The 21,723-nt window shown below is 36.5% G+C and overlaps 2 protein-coding genes across 3 annotated transcripts; one reads left to right on the top strand and one right to left on the bottom strand.

Moving 5' to 3' along the window:
- Positions 1-212: 212 nt before the first annotated feature.
- On the bottom strand, positions 213-6,046 carry LOC103710988 (serine--tRNA ligase, chloroplastic/mitochondrial). Of its 2 annotated transcripts, none has more exons than XM_017843762.3 (10): positions 5,674-6,046; positions 5,412-5,563; positions 3,902-4,002; positions 3,677-3,825; positions 3,491-3,583; positions 2,725-2,904; positions 1,447-1,613; positions 973-1,107; positions 770-863; positions 213-665 (listed from the first exon to the last, which is right to left on the bottom strand). In XM_017843762.3, exons 3-10 carry the CDS (start codon positions 3,948-3,950, stop codon positions 387-389), a joined length of 1,146 nt encoding a protein of 381 aa, XP_017699251.2. In that variant the 5' UTR covers positions 3,951-4,002; positions 5,412-5,563; positions 5,674-6,046; the 3' UTR covers positions 213-386. The 2 variants fall into 2 exon arrangements, with proteins under 2 accessions (XP_017699251.2, XP_008795164.2); XM_008796942.4 differs by having other exon boundaries at positions 3,902-3,995.
- Positions 6,047-9,234: 3,188 nt separating this feature from the next.
- On the top strand, positions 9,235-19,524 carry LOC103710989 (AP-4 complex subunit mu-like). Its single transcript, XM_008796943.4, has 13 exons — positions 9,235-9,354; positions 10,793-10,887; positions 14,062-14,265; positions 14,474-14,590; positions 14,741-14,869; positions 15,464-15,590; positions 16,379-16,482; positions 16,593-16,697; positions 16,819-16,913; positions 17,925-18,012; positions 18,199-18,259; positions 18,354-18,427; positions 19,215-19,524. The coding sequence occupies exons 1-13, from the start codon at positions 9,297-9,299 to the stop codon at positions 19,311-19,313; spliced, it is 1,356 nt and encodes a 451-aa protein (XP_008795165.2). The 5' UTR covers positions 9,235-9,296; the 3' UTR covers positions 19,314-19,524.
- The last annotated feature ends 2,199 nt before the right edge of the window (positions 19,525-21,723 follow it).

The following is a 21,723-nucleotide window of genomic DNA, read 5'->3' as shown; positions in this document are numbered from 1 at the left end:
AGACCCAAGTCCTGGTTGTTAAAATGGAAGAAAAGATTAAAAGGCTGGGTAGTTGCAGCCAAGGTATAATGAGTCGGTTCATATATTTAGAGATCTATCATTCAGGAACTAAATCCAGAATCTCTGATTGCTAGGTAAGGAAGAAACCCCTATTCCTAAGAATCCTATATATTGGGAAAATTAAAAAAATGTCATGCACTTGAGGCATCATTTTCATGAGGAAAAAGAAATCAAATAAATAACATTCCCTTCTCAAATTTTCGTTAATGGAGTGGGGCATGTTACAAGTCTTTTAGTACCATTGCATTCTGAAAAGTCCACACGAATCAACAAAAAAGTTCTCTCTGGGGCAAAAATGAAGATGTAATCATCATTTCCATGAACTTTTAGTTGGATGTTGGGGGGATAACATGAAGTCCACCCATGAACGGCCTTAGAGGCTCCGGAATCACTACAGAGCCATCCTCTTGCTGGAAGTTTTCCAGCAAACATACGATCATGCGTGGGACAGCACATGCAGTGGCATTAAGGGTGTGCACAAACTGTGCAGGTGTGCTGCCCTTGCCTTTCTTTGAACTCGCCGGTGATGGATCAGATGGAGATGGACGGTAACGGATGCCCAGCCTCCGGCTTTGATAATCTGTGCAGTTCGATGCACTTGATATCTATGACAGTAAGAGTACATCAGCATTTTTTTAACATAGAGCACAGTTTCGGCTATTCCGGTTTCTTATACCGGCAATAGAGTTGTCTGTGTGCACGCACGTACCTCGCCATACCGATCTAGTCCTGGCATCCATGCCTCTACATCAAATTTGCGGTATGTGGGTGCACCCAAATCACCTGTTGCCATATCCAAAGTCCTACAGGCAAAACAAAGTAAATGTCATCAAAAGAAATGATAACTACTAAAAAAAGAAGAAGAAAGCAGAAGGAAATGGGGAGATAAGAACAGCAAAGACTGATGAATACTTGAAATGAAGACCAAGAGAAGTGAATAGATCTTCTTCGATTCCAATTAGTTCCTCATGGTACCGGTCGCTGTCTTCTGGCCGACAGAAGACGAACATCTCAACCTTGCTGAACTGGTGTACCCGATAAAGGCCCCTGTGCAAAGTATCAGTGATGATATTAAGCATGCTATAAAAATTTTGGATGCTATTGCCAGGCTTTTTCAACAATATCTTGTGAAATATGTTCTAATTAGAAAGAGGCGGTCCACCGTGTCCGCTGCATTGATGGGAACATGGTCTAAAGTGCGTGTTAACTAAGCATTGTGCCATTGCTTTTTTCCCCTTTTCTTTTTCATGAATGGAGAGGTCATATAAGCTTTCTTTCTTCTTGAAGAATATAACAACAGAGAAGAAAAGATATATATGTGTGTGTAGGTGCGTGTTAAAGGGCTAATATGAATTCCAAAAGAGTGTTTCCACATGTTTGGCTCACCTTGTTGCAGTTCCCGCAGCACCAGCTTCAGTACGAAAACAGTGAGAATATGCTACATACTTCAAAGGCAACGAAGGTTCAGAAAGAATTGAATCCATGTGGATGCCTCCAACAGGAATCTCTGCAGTTCCAATGAGGCACTGATCACTGCCTTCAATAGAATAAACCTGTTAAGGAAATATATAAGACTAGCACCAAAATGATTCTTGTTAAGTTAGTTAATAATTCTACATACTTTTAAATTTCCAACCGTGCAGGATATTCAGATGACTGGAAAAATCCAGCAATTATTGCAAAAGAAGGATATGACCACAAGTTAGTTTCCCTTTTGGGTGAACTTCTAGTTGTGGTATCAAATAAACTGGCTAGAATCCTGTGCATTGAGTATTAAGCTGAGTAGAAATCATCTTCAGCAATACTTTGACTCCTTTTTTTTTTGTCTATAGATGTTCTTGGGGCTTCAACAATTAGAGGTGTCAGAATCTATACCTCTACCAGAAGTTGCACCTTAAGGACCATTTTCTCCACTGAAGCTGCACTCTTCCTAATATGCCTCCACTCTTCCTAATATGCCTCCCATAAGCTCCTAATTTAGCGAAAGGTTTCTTATATATTCTATAATAACCCTGGAATCCATGACTTTCAAAATACAAGAATCTCAAAATATGCTTTTGATCTGGACAAGGGTCCATAAATGGGGATCAAAGTGGACACATTTTCCAACCATGTTATAGCTGATTTTGACATGCAATGACATTTATTGGAAATATGCAGATATTGCCTGGTAGTCCAGTGAAAATTTGGATGTCCAATGGTGTCACATATTTAGCATGTTACGGCTTAATACAACTAACGGTTGACAAGTTTCAACTAAAATATGGCAAGCATCGATCACCCAAATGATGGCTTCATTTCTGCCAGTTCAAAAAAAACAAGTTAGGATCAATATCCTATCAGTACAGGCATAGATGTCTACATGCGATAAGCCAATAAAAGTCAACAAGTTAATCAACTGAAGTATTCCATGATGAAACATCCATCACTGCTTTTAACAGCCCCACATTTTGTTGTAGAGGTGTTGCAGTAGGGCAATTTTGTAAAATGAAACAACAAACTTAATGTCAAACACCATAGCATAATGCATTTAACAGGCATCAATTTCCAAAATTTAATTGGAAGCATGTTATAATTCAGCCAAGTTATTATGAATGTGTAAAAGAAAATGACCAGTCTCAAGCTAGCATACTCATAATTATGTACCATGGACAAATTACAAACCTGAGTGTTTTGGCCCCGGGGTTGAAACCCACACTTTTCAACAACAGATGATCGGACAATTTCTGGAGTAATAAGAGGTGTAAACCCCCGTTTTGAAACTTCTGCAAGTGCCCAATTTATAAGGCCCATTTCTAGCAAAACAGCCTCATTCTTTAGGTAGTAGAACTTTGAACCACTGACCTACAGAAGACAAAATGGGATAACTAATATACATGCACAATAACTGAAGATAGCGAAAGGACCAAAAGAGCTGGTAGAAAACATGCAAGATAAGCAAGAACAGGAGATCCCTAATCACAAGCGAGATGAAGGAAACGATATTCAGATCAAAACTACTTTTATCATTCCCAAAGGATGAGTTTCATACGAGATGGGATTGCAAATCCTTGCTCTTTCTGTTCTAAGTTGTATTGCAAATTTATCAATTCTATGTAAAGCCTTCCTCAAATAAAAAGTGTACTTTGTTTCCTTTAAGTGAGCAATCAAATATATGCTTCTTGCATGTTGTTAGATGTTAGTGAACCAGAAAATTAAGTAGCATCAACATCAAGACGAGTTCACAGCATTTTAGATAAATTCAATTCATTTTTTGATGGTCCAGCAATAATATAAAATTAATGGACTCTCAATTTAAAATCATTTTAATAGTCATAATATACAAATATATTGGCAGAGCTAAATTACTCAGATGCAAAATAAATAATGCAGCAACAAATCATGTCTCAGTAACTTCCCGATCTAATAGAACACAGAACAAGGGGAATACCTCACTTGCTGCATCAAAATCAAACAAATCAAGTTCTTTCCCCAGTTGAAGATGATCTTTCACAGCAAAACTGAACTCCCTTGGACTGCCTACCTACGCAATTTAGAAAACAAAGAACGGATATCCTGATCAATTTAAAGTCACCAAAATCTATTACAGGAATGGGGAACCATGGAAACCATATACCATCCTTCGCAGTACAGAATTCTCCTCGCTCCCTAGAGGAGCATCTGGATGAGTAGTGTTCGGTATACACTGTGCTTCCTGTTGAAGCTTATCTGTTAGATGAACAAGATCTTCTTCAAGGGCAACAAGTCCTTCTTTCAAACTCTTTCCTGCAAGAAACAGTGACCCATTTTTTGTAGGCTGAACAACATTTAAAATGATGAATTTAGAAATATCAGTTTGTACCTTCTTCAACAAGAGCTTGACGCACGGATGGCTCTAGTTTCCCTTTCATTTTATTAGCAACTATATTCCTTTCAGCTCGGAGCCGTTCAACTTCCTGCCATCTGTGACCGAAAATTAGATATTGGTGTATCATTTGTCATCATTGCGAGCATTGACTATCAGTGGTATAATTGATTGTTACTATTATGGTTATTATCACTGCTACTAGCATTTCAATCTGTTAATACATTCAGTTAGGAATCTACTTTCACAATAAATCTTAAAACCAGACTTAGTCTCCGCTAGTTAAAAAAGCATGGTTAAAAAGGTTTAGTAATTCATCAGATGACATTCGGTTTTCTGTACCAGCAATGACACGAATAGTTGCATGCATATCAGGTGAAGCTTGAGTAATTTGAGATACAGATATATATTATACATTATAATCCTCATACTATCCAGTTTTGCAAATTCAAAAATGTACTTGTGAATTGTTTTTTTTTTTTAACATTCTTGCAGTAATATATGATACATATTAGCATCCAATCTAACTGATATTGTGCTACATCATACCATGTCATACTACAACTCGAAATCATGATAAACATTTAAAATTCAACCCAAAGAGGCTATAAAAGCAGAATTGATCTTACATACATTTTAGCTTCATAGAAATCAGATTTATGGACCATTAAAGGTAAAACAGACAAGAATAAGAATATGAAGGGATAAAAAGGCAGATGATGACCATGTAAAATAAGAAAAAAAATAGATGGGATGAAGGTTTAAAAAGGTAGATGAAGAATAGAAGAAAGAAAGGATGGAAAGAAGAAACAAAATTAAGAGGAAAGCAAGAAGCAATAGAATACAGCAACAATCATACGCATCGTCGTATATATTAGCACAATTCAATATGAGGGAAGATACTCTTGTACCATCAAAAACTAAAACTTGTAGACCGTATAACACTACATTATAAAACCTTAACCTGGGATCAAGTCAATAGAAACTCCAAGCTTGGAATGACATTCACACAGTTATCTTCTTGCAACACCTTCAGCTAATGCATCAGCCAGCTGATCTTTAGATAAGGCAATTGGTCTGGTCACTCCAGATATTCTGAAACTCTTTCTGGTTTTTTTCATTTTCATTTTCATTTTATAGGATTTGATGGTCTTTTCTATGAATGGGCATGATAACAACAAAAATTCAAGAGTTTAAACAAAAAGATTAGAAATCAGATATATTGCCCACGCTATACTGGCATTCCTCAGTACTGACAATGGATAACCTACCTATAGTATGGGACGTATGTGTGAAAACTCAGTTATGTTGTTCGTGTGTCGGCTGGGCAACCTTTTTGTGTGAGAATTTCATTATAACCCTGGTACTTCTCATATGACTCTTACAAACACAGGATAAACCAAATCGGAAACTAATCCGACAAGTTCTAGAAAATAACAAGAACCAAAAAAAATCGAAACTTTTCAATTCCTGGAGTAGATTAAGTAATAAAGGACAGAAGCCTGACCTTCTGCAGGCTCAAGAACTTCTCATAGAGCTCGAGCACGAGCTCCAAATCCGCACTGGAGTTCCTGTTCTTGATATTGGCAGCAACTACATCCTTGTTGTCTCGGATCCACTTGAAATCAATCGCTGCTTTCCATTGGGGCTTTGAAGTAACTGCAACCACAAAAAAGACAATAAATGAAAAGATTCGAAGAAATTGGTACATCGATAGATAGATAGATAAAGCTAGAGAGGGGCAGAGAAGAAGGTAAAAAGGGAACGACCTTTGCCTTCTTGGGTGGCGAGGGAGGCGGTGGGAACGGCGGGAGACGAGAAGGCCCTGAGAATTGAAGGCATAGGGAGCATCGGGTGGTGTCTATGGGGATTGGTGACTAGGGCTAGGGTTAGGGTTTTGAGGGGAGAGCGGAGGAATGCAGAACGGCAAAGGGAAGGGGCCAGTGTTAGGGTGTGGAGGGTCGTCCCTCCCAAGTACCCGCTTGATATCATCGTGATGTCTCCGGAGAGAGGGAGAGGGAGAGAGATAGAGGGAGAAAGAGAGGCAAAGTCGACAGAGAAGAGGCGGAGCGCGGCGGCGGAAAGGGTGGGGCGGCAAGGGAGATGGCAAGGCGGGCGGCGGGGAATAATGGAAGCGGAGGCAGGGGTTTAAGATCAGATTGCAAAACATTGGTGTAACCTCTGGCACGTGCACTGCGCGTGCATCTCAAGTGGGAAGCCATCCGACAAATATTTTGAATTTTTCGCTTAGAAGTTGCCGGTTTTGGTATTGGATGAACATTTACTTAATGCAGTGCAGCACCCGGGGCTGGACAGTGCTAGGGTTGGCACTTTGGTCTTCATCCGAGAATGACCTTGTTCTTCTGAAAAGTAGTTTAGAGTCGGCTATCGACTAGATCAGTGGTGTGCGGGCGGGGACTGAGCATCCTTCCTTTGTGCCCTGAGTGTCACGTGAATAAAACCGTAGACCAAGCTCTCTTTCAGTGCATGCGTGCATGTTGGTTGAGTTTGGAGGATTATTCTAATTCCGTCGGCTGTTTAGTGTCATTCAGACGCTTTTCCGCAAGCGCTCGGGCAGTAGGCCTCAGGCCCCAATTCTGACAGATGGCCGTTGGGGTGACCTACACGGCATATCAGATCTGGTTGGTTAGAAATACCTAGATCTTTGGCAGGAGCAACCCTTCACCTAAGTTTGTCGTGGAGCGAGCTATGGTATAAGTGGCTAAGATCATCTGCGCGTGATTCGTCGGTGGGCCTTTGATAGCTCGGGGCACCTGGGGCTCTACCTCTGATTCTGTAGCATCTCGGACTGTGTTTTTTACCTAAAAGCCATCACCTCTGAGTTTTCTCAAGGTCAATTTTAACGGATGTATGCTTGATGGTGGTAGACGTGGAGGTGTTGGCTTCGTTATTAGAGGTTCGGACTCCAAGGTGGTTGTAGTCGGTGGGCGCCAGATCTTTGATATCTCGATTTTGGAGGTTGAGTTGAGGGTGATATGGGCAGAGCTGGGCCATGCTTGGTGTGTGTTGCGGGCCAAAGCAGTCATCCTTGAGGGTGATTCGTCTATGTTTATCAGCTGGATCCTAGCAGGGTTCTGTGGCGCGGGGAGGTTCCATCCTTTGCTTTGGACATTCGAGCTATGGTGGGTGATGGGGTGGCATTCCTAAACATACATATTTTTATGTAGGCAAACACAATCGTGGATTAGGTGGCCTCCTTCGTGGCAAACCACTTAAGGGAGGCCATGTGGGTTGGAAAGAGGAAATTACCTAGAGCTCTATGATGTGTTGTCTTTGATTTTTTTGGATGCATTCATATTAGATCTGTGTGAATCGTACGCCTTAGGAAAAAATATATTTACTTAATGCAAAGAAGACACATGCACTATATATTAAAAAATAAATTGATAAAAAATTCAAGGAATTGAAAAATAAGAGAGATAAAATATATAGATTAGATTAAAAAAATCTAGTAAAATAAGATATGAATAAGAGATGGATATAGATTTTTACTTAAGATAAGTAAAGTCTAATTAGTTTAGCTAGAAGCAATTATGTAGACAAGAAATGAATGTGAAGGAATAAATAAAGAGGCACATACATTATATATCTAAGTCCTAATTATATTTTTTTCGCTTGTGAAGAGAATAGCTAAGGAAATTTTATTATAAAGTTTAAGCGACCGAATCTAAAATAATATATTACTCTCTCATTTAATAATATAGTATAGGTATTAAAAATATCTATGATCAAGGAGGATAATAAGATTTGCATTAAATTTTATCTCCTATCTTTTATATAACAACTATTAAATGGTTCTATGATTACTATATAAAACACAAATTTTAAATTATAATGTAATAAATAAAATATATAGAGATTATTTGTAAATTTTATTTTTCGTGTTTCATAGTGGTTATGGTACTTTTGCTTACTATAAAAATGGTTATTATGAAAATATGACATTTTGATCATAATATACTAAATCAATATAAGGGGATCTATCAATAAATTTTATTTTTATGTTTCATATCTAAGCATAGAATGGTTCTACAATCAGCAAATGTAGGTATGCATCTTAAGTTTTAATATAAATGATATATTATAGAAGATTTATCATTGAATTTTATTTTCCATCTTCCATATGATGAACATAAAACTATTATATATGTTATTGTATAGAAACACAAATTTGGAACTTCAATATTATCAATAAACTAAAGAGTGACCTGTTATCAATTTTTATTCTCTATGATTCATCTAGTGACTGTAAACTTGATTTTGCAGTCATCATACAAAAATACGAGATTTAGACCATAACCATAGACCAAATAGGTTAAATCTACTTTGACGAAAATTACAGCCTATTCCAATTTAAGGTTGGATCTTAATTTAGGTTCATGTCCATATTATTTATCATGGTTTGAAAGTTAGATCTACAATCAAAACCATATTTGGATGAGTGTCATATTAGATTTATATATATATTTTTATTTCTATAATTTTTTAATACCTTATAGGAAATTCTAAAAAAATCATTGATGATTAATATCACTTTTGCAGTAGCGGCAACTTCTAGTAGTTTCTGTTTCGTAATTGGACTCGTCTTTTTCGGATAATTTTTTGGATAGATGACTACTTTCCAAGACATCCCCTTTCCAAAAGAAATCAAGATATTGGACTCACATGAGATCTTATTATGGAGCTAGATGGGGCGTACTCCATGTCACCCCTGACATCCAATGGAGTGGTGAAAAAAATATTCTATTCTATTTTGTGGAGTTGTGTCGAGCTGAGCAATCGAGAGAGATTGGTTTTAGTTATTTTGTGTAGTATTGGTCCTCTCTTCCTGCAGTTAATGAAGTGAAACATAGAGAGGTAAAACCATCCAACAAAAATATACAAGGATCTATCATAGACACATTAATAAAAGCTTTCAATTCATGCAAGAGACATAAGTAAAATTTATTATCCTATACTAGTTTCTTGGTTTAGTTACCCTTTTAATTAGCATTCGTAACTTAACTCTTTATTTATTTTTTAAATTTTATATTTTTAATTATAAAAATAACTAGTACGTTCCTATTATTATTACACTTTTATTTTTGTCTAGCAATATATTTTATATATCAATAAATCAACCTTCCATTTCTAATTTTTATTTGTTCTAAGTTTTAATTTAAATTTTAAACTATTTTTTTAAATTCTGGGGTTATTTAATAATTTGTAACCGGGGTCTTTTTAATCGTGCCGCACCCGCACATTAATAAATAGTTAGTGCTAATATCTATCTCCTTCACGTGCATCTCACGTGTCAAAATCTCAGTTAGAACGCGTAGCTCGCTCTCTCTCTCTCTCTCTCTCTCTCTCTCTCTCTCCCCGTTCGGAAGCCATGATCTCGCAGTTCTTCGTGCTGTCGCAGCGAGGCGACAACATCGTCTTCCGCGACTGTAAGCTCCTTCCCTCCCCTTCTCTCTTCTTTCCAGTTTATTCCCCGGAGCCCATCAAAAAGCGCCCTTCTTCGTTGAATCAAAACCCTAACCTTAGATCGGGGCGAGGGCGGTGGGACCGGTGGAATGCAACGGGTTCTAGAACCTCTGGATCCCTTCTTTACCATCCTGAATTGACCTTCGACGGATTTGAATCCGATCCATGTCCAACCAGGATTCTTGTCCCCAAATCGATGACGATAGATCCGTCGTAATAATGATCGCATCTTTGCTTTTTAAAGTGTTGTGCCAATTTTAATTTCTCCTATAATGTCTAAGCTACTGCATTTTTGCGTGATCGATCATGATCCCGGCTGCCTTTTGGAGCAAGAATTAGATTCTGGTGCCCAAATTCTTGTTCTATTTCCTAGTAATAGCGGTGTTTTGAATTTTTGTTTGTCATTGTTGTAAAATTGATCATAAAAACAACTCCTTTCGGTAGTTAGATTTCAGCGTGATGCCCAAGATGCTACCTTTGGCCTTCTCTGCTACACTGTCTGATAGATCGTGAATCTGATCAATTTTGTCAGCTAATACTGTCCCTTTTCCTTGCCACATAATGTCTGTATTTTGATGCCTTTCCTACTTTGCTGCAGAACTGATCATGAACCAACTTCTTTCTGTAGCTAGAGTTATACCATGAATATGTGGACAACTCAATTGCTTTTGTTGTTGAATTTGAATTGTAAATACCGGAAAAACATGGGTTCTGTAGTATATTTTGTTCTGTGATTGTATGTGTATATAAACTCTCCATCAATGAAAATATCAGAGAAGGAATTTGAGAAGGCTTGAAGTGTATGGGCCTTTTATACTAGACAAGGACATGCCATCAGCATTTGAAAAAAAATTACTTGTGGCTCGTTTCACCTTTGACTTCTGGATGAGGCTTTCCAAAAACAAATCGAGGCTCTAGAACAGGGCTACGTACGTAGATAAGCAGCATTTACTTTACTATTACATCTCCATATAATTATACGTATATTCTTATAGAGATATGTTTAGATTAGGTGCTCCATACAGACTTCTTAAATCATCAATGGTTGGTATTCTCTGAAGTAGCCATCTTGATATGCAAGAATTTGTTCATTTCTCTGTTATTATCTTTGATCTCCTCTTAAATGGTTTACTATGCGTCTCTAGAGAAAAATGATTGCTTTCAGTTTTAGAACACATGTAATACTATTTATAATAAAATAATGTGTTTATTAGCCATGGAGCCCTGATAAAAACTTGTCAGTCAGCAATGATTCTTCTTCTTGCAGTCATATTTAAGTTACCTTGCCTGATGTTGGAACCTTGTTTTGTTTTTGTTCAGGACGATAGGTCTAAGCTAGGGTTGCAATCCTTTTGATTGAGTCTATATGAAATTAGATGTTTCTTTATTACAATGATGCAGATCGTAGTGAAGTGCAAAAAGGGAGTGCAGAGATATTTTTTCGTAAAGTGAAGTTCTGGAAAGGGGATGAAGTAGAGGAGGCACCACCTGTCTTTGTAGGTATTTGCATACGAAAAGTTACTATATAGCTGTATATGTTTTGTCTTTAGATATTATTGTAAATGTCTCAAAGAAGTTTGCAAGCTTAGCCTACCAAATCAGCAACTGAAGATTTAATAATCTGTCCTCGTGAAGTTTAATACCAGTTTGGCAGTTTACTTATTATTATGCTGGTGTATCTTGTCCTTGCAACTTATTAGAATATACCACTTTTTATAACAAGATCACCCAATCCAATCTATAGCTCAATCTGGTTCTAAACTAGGAGGCTGAAAATGGTATGCTATTATTTTCACGGCTAATCTTGTCCAAATAACAATAATAGAGATGCATTATATCTCTAATCCACCATTCACTTTCAGTGGGGTGACTGAAAATCTTTCCTTTTCCTAACAGAAATGAACACTTAGATTTGTAATAATTATTATGGTCATCGATCATAAACAATGCTACAGTATGTGAAGAAGGTTGCTAATTTGAAGTTGAAAATAGTGATTTGGTGGGGTACCTGTGTGAATGGTTAGAATGGTGGCCAGATGACAACTCTACGACAACTCTAGATATGTTATTCTCATTTGTGGGTAACAACTTGTTTCTGATAATTGCTTGTTTATTTTAATGAGAAGCAGGAGCATGGGAGATGCATTTCTCAAGCAGCAAATGATAGTGAAATTATCCTCTTTTTTAAACAATCTGATGTTTGACGTAAATGTTGCAAACTTCAAATTTGAATTGTTTCTTCTTATTTATCCAGAGGATAAGAATATATCCTTTTGAAAGATGCAGGTCTCAATGGTAAAATGCAGATATGTAGCACGATGCTTCATGTTAAAATGAAACTTGAATAACATTCTATTGAGACGTGTTTTGTGATAGATGGATGATCCTCTTAGTGCAGCCATTCTAGTGGAGTCTATTATGTATTACTCAAATTGTATTTATGTGAATATCATTATGATAGACTTATTTGAGTTAGATCAACGCCATTTCACATCATTGAGCTTCTTCGGTGTGCTGGTGCTGGTAATGTTCCCTTGCAAGTAGCGTCCCCTGCAAAGAAATAATTGTCATCAGAAGTCAGGCTTGAACACCAAATTTCTTCGTACTAGTGAATACATCTTATCACATAGAATATCGAACTTTAGGCTTTTACTTAGTCAATTATGGTTATGAAAATGTCCTATTGGACAGAGTGGCCAATTCAAGAGAAGTTGTTTCAGTGAAAATTATCACTATGTTCCAATAAGTTTTTAAATATCCAAACACAAGTTGGTCTCATCAAGTAAAAACTATAAAAGAGTTATCATTTTTGGTAAATCATATGTTTACTCCTGTGGAAATTTCAACATAGTTGATGCAGTGCTCAGTCTAGAGAATCATGGGCATTAGATAATTGCAAGGTTGGGCTTTAAACGGGACAAAGGAGGAAAGGAGAGAGGCTCACCCATTCTTCAAGGTAAAGAAATTTAATTAATATTATTAAATTTTCAGGAATTATGGTGAATTAAATTACCTTTTTCTATGAATTAATAGTGGAAATTCTATTGCTGAGGTTAAATATTGAGGGTTCTATTATTTTAGTGCCAAGTTTTCCTAATTGGTTTAGTTAGAAATTAATCCTTTGGTGCATCATAAGGAGATATAACCCTTCTTTCTTTTGTGAGCATGCAAAAGCTGAATCACCGCAATACAGAATAACTTTCTTCTCTTCCTTATAAGCTAGGGATTGAGTGCTAGCATACATGGTGGGGCTTCAAGAAATTGAGAAAAAATCAAGAATATACTAAGCTGTGCCACATCTGAGGTTTTGGGCTGTGACACATCACCTCCACAGTAGAAATTGCACTTTTTTCAGCTGCCAATTTTTTCACAACGTTCCAACTTCTCCAATGCTATTAATATTGAGCAGAACTATTCAAGCAGAGTTTGTACTATTGAAGTAACGAAAAAATTATTTTTATCTTATTGGTGTGATGCCTTTGAACTAAGCGACAAAAGTGACCAGGTATTTCTGCTAATACCAGCCTCATCTAGAGCAGAAGAGTAGAAATCCCCACCTTTCAGACGACACTAACTCCCCCCCCCCTCCCCTTATCCAAAAAGTTGCCAAACTAGAAGAAAAAACTTTTGACTGTTAGTGTGGAGAGAGAGATGGGAAAACAGGTTGTGCAGTTCAGTTCAAGCCATGCAATGACTTCAACTTTTGGATGAAGGGCAGCAATAAGTGGGGCCAAAACAATTGTAATACTCCATACAGGTTGTGTATGGTGTAATACACTATGTTTCAACTTATATCCATCTAGCACAATGAAAAGGCCCATAATAGCAGTTCGACTTATTCTCCAGAAGCTAGGCAGCACATGAGGTTACCTGTCGGCAAATAAATTGTGTTGGCAGTACTTTTCCCATTGTAGCTTGGGAATATGTATCTTCCATTTGTGCTGGTGTTGCTTATAGAAATTGTTTTAACTTTTTGGCAAAGACAAATTTTACTGCTCTTTTTGTACGTGTGTGTTTGCACGTGCACTTATCTCTGTGTGTGTATGTTTTGGGGGATGGGAAGGTGAATGGCACTCTATTACTGATCTTGTTTTCATCTAAAAGTATTTGGATTATAATGACGATGAAGATCTAGTATGTCATTCTCATAGTCTCATGCTGCTTCACACTTTTAGTCAGCTATTTGCTTTCATGTTGGACATTTGGATTTTGGTTGTCTTCTTTCATCTTTGAATTCGTTTATAGATACAGAGAAAAAAAGATAATATCTATGCTGAAAGTTTGGTTGAAAAACATCAAAGTGGCGATTCGGTCCACCGGGTTAAAATTTGGGAGTGCACTCACATGGTTATGGAATTCAAGTCCATAAGAAAGGTTTCATTTTTTGTTGTTAATTATATTAGTAAGGTGTCAATGCTGGAGTTCAACTTTACGCTCAATAGTGCAATTTAGTATGTCTAGTTGTCAATTATTCATTTTAACATTTTGTTGCATTATGTGATGTTTAAATTATCTTACGTTATGTTATAATTGTTCAGTTCTGCTTGTGTCCTTCCATCACTAGTATCTCGACATTTTTCACCTTTACGTTCTGATATCATCTAGCAGTACATCTCCTCATCGCTTCATTGCTAAGTCTTACAATTCATTTCTTTTGTTTGTCTCAATAGAATGTGGATGGTGTCAATTACATTCACGTGAAGGTTACTGGATTGTTATTTGTGGCAACTACAAGGGTTAATGTTTCACCGTCACTTGTTTTGGAGCTTTTACAAAGGATTGCACGTGTCATCAAGGACTACCTTGGAGTTCTTAATGAAGATTCATTGCGGAAAAATTTTGTACTTGTGTATGAATTGCTTGATGAAGTCATTGTAAGTATTTTGTGCTATTTTGTTTGGCATTAAAACTATTGCTGTCCTTGCATTATTTTTCCTAATTTGGATTCTACGAGGTATACTAAATTGTTATGTTCTTGCCCATCCTTGATATGTGATTTTATGATGGTTAAAAGTAAATAACTAATCTAATGCTGTGATTTACCCCTGGTGGCATTTAATTTGTATTGAATCATATTTTCAGGACTTTGGATATCCACAAACAACATCTACAGAGGTTTTGAAGTCTTATGTATTTAATGAACCAATAATGGTTGATGCTGCACGAATGCCGCCGCTTGGCCCTGCTGCCATGTTTATGGTATCATTTATTTATTTTATCTTGTCATTTTGCACTAATACTGGGCAATCTATCTCTTTCATGAGAAGCTGTGTGCGCTAATGACATCTTACTTTTTGCGGCTATTTGATTTGATATTATGATTAACACTTGATATTTGGGTATTTACAGCAAGGCACCAAACGGATGCCAGGTACGGCTGTTACCAAATCTGTTGTAGCCAATGAACCTGGTGGTAGGAAGCGGGATGAAATATTTGTTGATGTTATTGAGAAAATAAGTGTGACATTTAGCTCTAGTGTGAGTAAATATTTATTATATTTTGTGCAATTTAATTAATTTTTGGGAACCAAGTAGTTTAAATTTCTTTGGATACTAGTCTTTGTTGACAAAGTTATATGCATGTAATGCAGATGTAAGTATTAGGTTACCAATATAGACGTGTTCGTGTGGCATGTTACAAGTAATTTTTCCATTATTTAAGTTAAAGTTTTATTCTAGCAAGCTGTTTTTCTTCTGTGAGTTTTAATGCCATTTTCCAAATTTGCTAGGCTAGTTTAAGTATGTAATTTGCAATTTTAACTTTATCTGGTTATTCTTTTAATAAAAAAATGGTCAAGATCATGTGGATTTATCAGCTTGCTCCTTTATTCCTACATACACATACACTGCATTTTCCCTCCGTTTTAGTTTTTAATGTTATTGAATGCTTATACCAGTTTCATTCTTTCTGGCTACTTCTCTCTACTCTTATTAAAAGATTTGTTTCTACTTTCTATTATGTGAAATGTCATACTATATCAGTTTGCATTTTCTTTCCTTTCCTTGTTGGCAACTCTATCTGTGTCTTTATATTTAGCAACCCATTTCCTGATATTCTGCTTCTCTAAACAGGGTTATGTACTCACTTCTGAGATTGATGGGACCATTCAAATGAAAAGTTACCTTAGTGGAAATCCTGAAATTCGTCTAGCCCTTAATGAGGATTTGAGCATTGGCGGAAGCAGGGCTTCTGTCTATGGTATTGTTTGTAAATTACATGCTTATAAGACTTTTCCGAGTAAACATCTATTATCATGTCTTTCTAATATACTTAGTTATTTTTTTAAAAAATTCTAAGTATTAAAGTCATCATGCCTTTTATTTATTTGTTGTGATGATTTTTGATAGTATGATCATGTATTCTGTCTCCATCGTTTAATCGACTCAACAAACATCTATTGTTTGAGGTAGCCTGTTATGTTACCTTTCATTTTGTGTCTAGAATAGATGCTTCTACCTAGTAAAAACCATGAATGCAATAATTGTCTATGTTGATCATTATGTTGGTGACTGAAAGCTGACTATAGTTTCTAACTAATCCAAAAGCTAAAATACAATCCTCCTGAGTATAGGATCCTGATGTGGTGCCCATGTCGTAGGTTTTTTTCTTTTTATTCAAAAATTGTTTCTCCTTAATGACTTGTGATGATATAACATAGAAGTATGCATACTTATATATTGACAATCTACCAGTCAATGGGACTTCCCTAACTCATATATGGTCCAATAACTGTTGTAACACATTGTTCTTTTTATGAATTTAGTTATGCAACATAATATAGAATAATACATTTGTTGTTGCTTTATGATTGAAGCTGTTATTTTCTCCTTAATGACAGTTATCCAGTTACCAAAAAAGAAAAAAATGACAGTTATCCCAGAATAGTGCAAACTTATATATTGCCAATATATAATTAATAAGGCTTTGCCGGTCCATTTACTGTTACTACAATTCACATGTTATTTTTATGAATTTGATTATGCAAGACTATAGAAGTTCTGCTGGAGGAGGGGCCGTGATACTTGATGATTGTAATTTTCATGAATCTGTGCATCTTGACAGTTTTGATATGGACAGAACGTTGACATTGGTAGGTGGATTTCTATTACATATGACAGCAGCAAGCAGTTTCAATTTTGTTAAACCACTCCTATTTATGATTGATGCAACGGGCACTTAACGTTTCTTTCTTGGTCATAGATACCTCCAGATGGAGAATTTGCTGTAATGAACTATCGTATGACTCAGGAATTCAAGCCTCCTTTTCGTGTCAATGCATTGATTGAAGAAGCAGGACCATCAAAGGTACGGATGTGCTTCTCTGAGGTTTTTACTATTATGGCATGCTTCTGCACATATATAGTTAAAATAATAAATTTTGACTTCGACAAGTGAATGTCTGGGTATATTTTATATGATTCAATAGGCTGAAGTCATTCTTAAAGTACATGCTGACTTCTCCCCAAGTGTCACTGCTAACACGATTGCAGTACAGATGCCAGTGCCAACTTATACGACAAGGTGATTGTTCTTTTTCTTGCTTCTGCAGCTCTTGTATTAGGCAGTTATCTTTGCCTCTTCTGAAATTCTCAGATTTTGATATTTTGATCATCGGTCATTTATCACACAGTCTCATTTTCCTTGTTGCTGTCTATTCTGGCATCCGGGAACCAGACATCCTCAGCACTCTTTCTGAAAGATGCTTGTATTCAACTCTTTAGTGAAGATGTTATCTTTTTTGTGCCCTGGGGTTTTTCTTCTGATTGCTTCTGAATTGCATCCTCAGCTTTCCTTTATAGCTTGGAACTTTCTTGAAAATGGTTTTGGTGGACTTTTGACCTATATGATGTCATCAGCCACATTTTTGATTGGAAGTAATGCATATGCGGGCTTGCAACATGTATGTGACCTTGCGAACATTTTTCAGTTTACAGCATGGAGAGACTCATTAGATGTAGACATTAACTCTCTATATTGTATATTTAGGATATCTGATACGTATGAACTACAAACATATTAAACATCAGTTTTTGCACACTTTGATTTTTGAGTTTGTTTAGCTGCAAGAAGACTTGTGGAAAAGGAAAAATAATGCATTTTCTTTGTAAAAGGAAAATTCAAGTTCCAATATTAATTACTGGAAAAAGAAAACAAAAATTAAAAAGAGACACCAATTATACTTTTCCAATAGGGCCTTGATTTCATTTTTCATTTTCCCAAGTTCTTGATGTTTATTTTTCTGCCGGACCAAACAAATGGAATGTTGGGTTTGTCAAGAAAAAAAAAGAAGTTTTCTGAGCTGCTTTCCTTGCAACCAGAGAGACCCTTAGAAGTCTTCTGCACTGAACCACATAGGAGTTTGATGCTCTGATATCATGAATCTTCTATATTTGGCGTTAAACTAACATTTAAGATTTTGCATTTTATTTTCTTAATCACATGTCATTGAAACTTCTGTAAGATGTGGGTGTAAGTGTTCTGCCTGAAGTTTGGATTACATTTATAATTCTTTTTTATGACAATCTTATTTAGGGTTAGTTTTGAGTTAGAACCTGGGGCAGTTGGACAGACGACTGATTTTAAGGAAGGCATGAAAAGACTTGAATGGTGTCTAAAGAAGGCAAGACTTATATCTAATTATTTTACTTACTATTTGAATTTCTTATGCCAGTATCTTTTGATCATTTAGCATCTAAATTTATGATCAATTTTCTGCTTATTTTATATGCGTCTGAAAATGCACATTGTCTGTCCAACTTATAACTTCACCTGCCTGATGATTTAAAAATGATGCATAATATTTCAGATTGTTGGTGGGTCTGAACATACATTACGTGCAAAGCTCACATTTTCTCTGGAGTCACATGGTATAGAAACTAGATTCAGTTCTGTATTTTCTGTAATATTTTGTGTTTGAGTTAGTCTTAGATCCCTGCCATTGCAAACAACTTTGAAATATAGGAAATCTCACAAGAGAAGCTGGGCCTGTAAACATGAATTTCATAATACCGATGTACAATGCGTCAAGGCTTCAGGTGAGGCTGTCTGTTGATTATTATCTCTTCATTTGTTAATCAGTTCATGATTTCATGTACCTAGACACTAAACTAAATCAGCATTTGTGCTTGTTTTTGTTCAGCATGGTCTTTATTTTTCCCGTAAAACCCTTCACTTGACCTCAGACTGTTGAAGTTTAAATGAAAGTTCAGTTGTTGTTGGATCTTTAGAAACAGCTTATGGTAATTCTGTCAACCGTAGGCAAACTCCTCAAATGTTCTGTTTGCAAAGCTTTTGTAGGTAGAAGAGCTACTCCAACCACTTATTCACAAAACTCCCAAAATAGACAGATTTCTTAATTTTTTTTCTTTTGAAAGATAACCTTCAAATCCTACCTTCACCAGGTTTGAGGAGTTGAGGTTTTATGGGGGAGGGCCACCCCTTCTTGTGTATCCCATGGCTTGTGGGCCTCTTCTTCCTACAAAAAAGAGAAGAGGGTGATCTTTTGGAAGAGAGAGGAGGGTGGGGTAGGCGAATTTGATTGGCTCTGCTACTGGCTCATTTATGCAGAGCTGTGGAATTTCATTTTGGCTTCACGACCAAGTTCTGATCTTTTTCTAATATCCACTGCAAAGTCTACTTAGCAACTCTTTATTTCTTTGCACCTAAATGTACTTGACTGATGCCATAGCAAACAAACTTATCATGATGAGATACTTTTCAAATTGTTAGCTTTTCGAAAAGAATATCTGCAATCAGCAGTGCTGAAGTACTTTTAATTTATTACTGATGGCATCTTTTTTTTATATTTTTTCCCCAATGCAGGTAAGATATCTGCTGATAGCAAAGAAATCCAAGACCTACCATCCATATAGGTGGGTGAGATATGTCACACAAGCAAATTCATATGTTGCTCGCTTATGAGAAATTGATGGTTCTTTTCTCTTTATTTATCATTTGCACTCGGTTGAATGTATCAGTAAGTCATGATATAACCAATCCTTTGTGTTACATGTATGATCACTTTCAATGATCCGACAACAACAGGAAGCCCATTCTGTACCTTAAAAAAGAAAAAAAAGTTGCAAACAATTCTGGATTGCACCATCATGTGTGCATTTCCCTGGCTGTGTCATCTATATTCTTTGTTGGTAAAGCCCTCTCCTATTCCTCTCAAAATGCTGAAAGAGTGGAAGATTTTACTGTGTTATTCAGATCATTGGCTCGGCTTACAGCTGCAGCTCGTGAAAATTATATTTGCTAAGCTGAAAGCTAACCTATGGTATACAGAATATGCTGTTCTACATAAGGGTGCAAGTGAGTCTGCCCAGGTCACTTAGTGAACTGCTTGGGGTAGGCTTGTTATATAAAAGGAGTAATTTAACTCAAGTGAAGCTTGAAGCTCGGCTCATTGTTATCAGAACGAACTCGACATTTGTAAAAATTAGCAGATTGTCGACCTGGCTCAACGAGAAGCTCAAGCTTTCAACTATTTGCTCTTGTTACACCTGTTGCACATTGCCTACTCTACACATTGAAGTCTTGTATCATTGGAATCTCCATCTGAAGCTGGTCTCACAGGCTTTTGTCATCATAAGTATCATTGGAATCAGTAACAAACTTTGTGGATCCTATTCCAAACAAATCTTTGTTTCTTTTGTATGCATGGCAGATGCATCTTGGAGAGATTTTTGTCACTCTTACTACATGTCACGTTCAAGACCATATACTGCTATTAAAATTCGAGGAGGCTATAAGCTACTTTTGGTACGCGCCCTGCATGTTTAAGACAGATGAGAGCTCGTTACCATCATCTATTGGCTCCCGTGTACTGCTTTTATGAGCCCTACTGTACATAACGTGAAAGCCTTGCGTTTCTTAGAATCTCCTCTTCCGTTCAGCCTCGCAGTAAAAATGACCTCCGGTTGTTCCTCCATGCAAAGCCTTTTAATAGTTCCTGGGCTTTCAGTTGAAAAGAAGTACTGAAGTCTGTGATTACTCCAGGAGGCATGTGCCCTGCCTGTAAAAGAAATCATCTATAACAATGATTTCTTCGTAAGGCCACAAGAAGTAGACTACTTTAGAGCCTCAACTTGTCTGCATGCATGTCCAACGTAATTTGGACTTGGACCCAATTACTCTTAACTTTTGTTGGCCTGGTCGGCTTTGTGCATAGTAGGAATGTTTCCTAGTAAGTCACTAAGAGTGTATGGAGATGATTTCATGCTTTGAAAACAAATGCTCTATCCACTAAGCTACAAACATGGTCTTGAGAGTGGACACTTCTTCGTGAGATGCTGTACAGTGGACAAGTAAGCGGCGTACATCCCCTAAAGGTATTTTCTTCGGGAAATTATTTGATTCGTGGAAAGAACTTTTATTCATTGTTTTTTTTTTTTTTTTTTTGCAAAGTAAATGCTTGAATATATATGATGTTTTGGAAAAGTAATGCATTTGAGAGTGGTTTATATTTGGTTAGTTATTTATTTTTGCTTAGAGAAGCTGAATAAAATACCTCTTATGCCCTTAATAAAGAGAAAAATCTTGCTACATTCTATCTAAAAGATTAAGAGCATTTTTGAAAAAAAATTTTTATCACAACTCTCAGCTGGCGGGAATTGGACTTTCCCATATGGCATATAGATTTTTTTTCTTTTTTTATAAAATATGGGGATCTTATTCTATGAAAAAATTATTTTTTCATCTATGTTCTTTGAAAACTTCAATCAAACACAAAATATTTCTTTATTTTCTCGCTGACTACACTTTTCCCCTTCTCTTCCTACATTCCAAGTGAGTTGATGTATGACTCATAGAGGACTCTCAACCATGGATACTATCTTTCATGTATAAAATCCAAAATAATTAATTAAGAGCTTGAAAGGCTTCGAATTAAATTTTGTAACCGGCCTCTTTGGCTTTGTTCGTATCAGGAAAGTTTCCTAGCGTCGTTGAGAGCGGAAGTAGAGATATTTTATTTAAGAAATGAATGCTTTATCCGTGGAGCAAGCTACATGTGAGATATCGAGACTAGTGGAGATTTCAGCGTGCTATATGTTGGTCAAGTAAGCCATTTACATTTCAAGGGCTATTGCTCTCTCTTACATTGATGGCACATTTTTTCTAGAGAAATCACAGTCATCAATACTTCATGCATAACACCAAAGCCATTAAGTTTTAAATTATTTTTCCTATACATTCCTGATAGCCAATCCAACACTACTAATTCTAGCTTCTATTTTCCTCCTTGGCTTCATGCACAATAAGAAAGTTTCCCAGTGTGTTACCGAAACATTGAAAGTGGAGACATTTTGCTTAGAAAATGGACGCTCTA

The sequence above is a fragment of the Phoenix dactylifera genome, chromosome 8 (genome assembly GCF_009389715.1).
Source record: "Phoenix dactylifera cultivar Barhee BC4 chromosome 8, palm_55x_up_171113_PBpolish2nd_filt_p, whole genome shotgun sequence".
Taxonomy (NCBI): domain Eukaryota; kingdom Viridiplantae; phylum Streptophyta; class Magnoliopsida; order Arecales; family Arecaceae; genus Phoenix; species Phoenix dactylifera.
Note: the sequence above shows the minus strand (reverse complement) of the source record. Positions and strands in the feature narration are given on the sequence as shown.

Bases quoted from the DNA above. Each gene is read 5' to 3' on its own strand.
- LOC103710988 (XM_008796942.4), bottom strand. From the start codon at position 5,896: ATGATATCAAGCGGGTACTTGGGAGGGACGACCCTCCACACCCTAACA. The intron at 3,996-5,411 runs GTCAGGCTTCTG...CACAGATGGCAG, and splicing joins AGTTCTTGAGCCTGCAGAAG to GAAGTTGAACGGCTCCGAGC. The intron at 1,108-1,446 runs GTGAGCCAAACA...TACTTTGCACAG, and splicing joins GCTGCGGGAACTGCAACAAG to GGGCCTTTATCGGGTACACC.
- LOC103710989 (XM_008796943.4), top strand. From the start codon at position 9,297: ATGATCTCGCAGTTCTTCGTGCTGTCGCAGCGAGGCGACAACATCGTC. The intron at 18,260-18,353 runs GTATAGAAACTA...TTTGAAATATAG, and splicing joins ATTTTCTCTGGAGTCACATG to GAAATCTCACAAGAGAAGCT. The intron at 18,428-19,214 runs GTGAGGCTGTCT...TCCCCAATGCAG, and splicing joins ACAATGCGTCAAGGCTTCAG to GTAAGATATCTGCTGATAGC.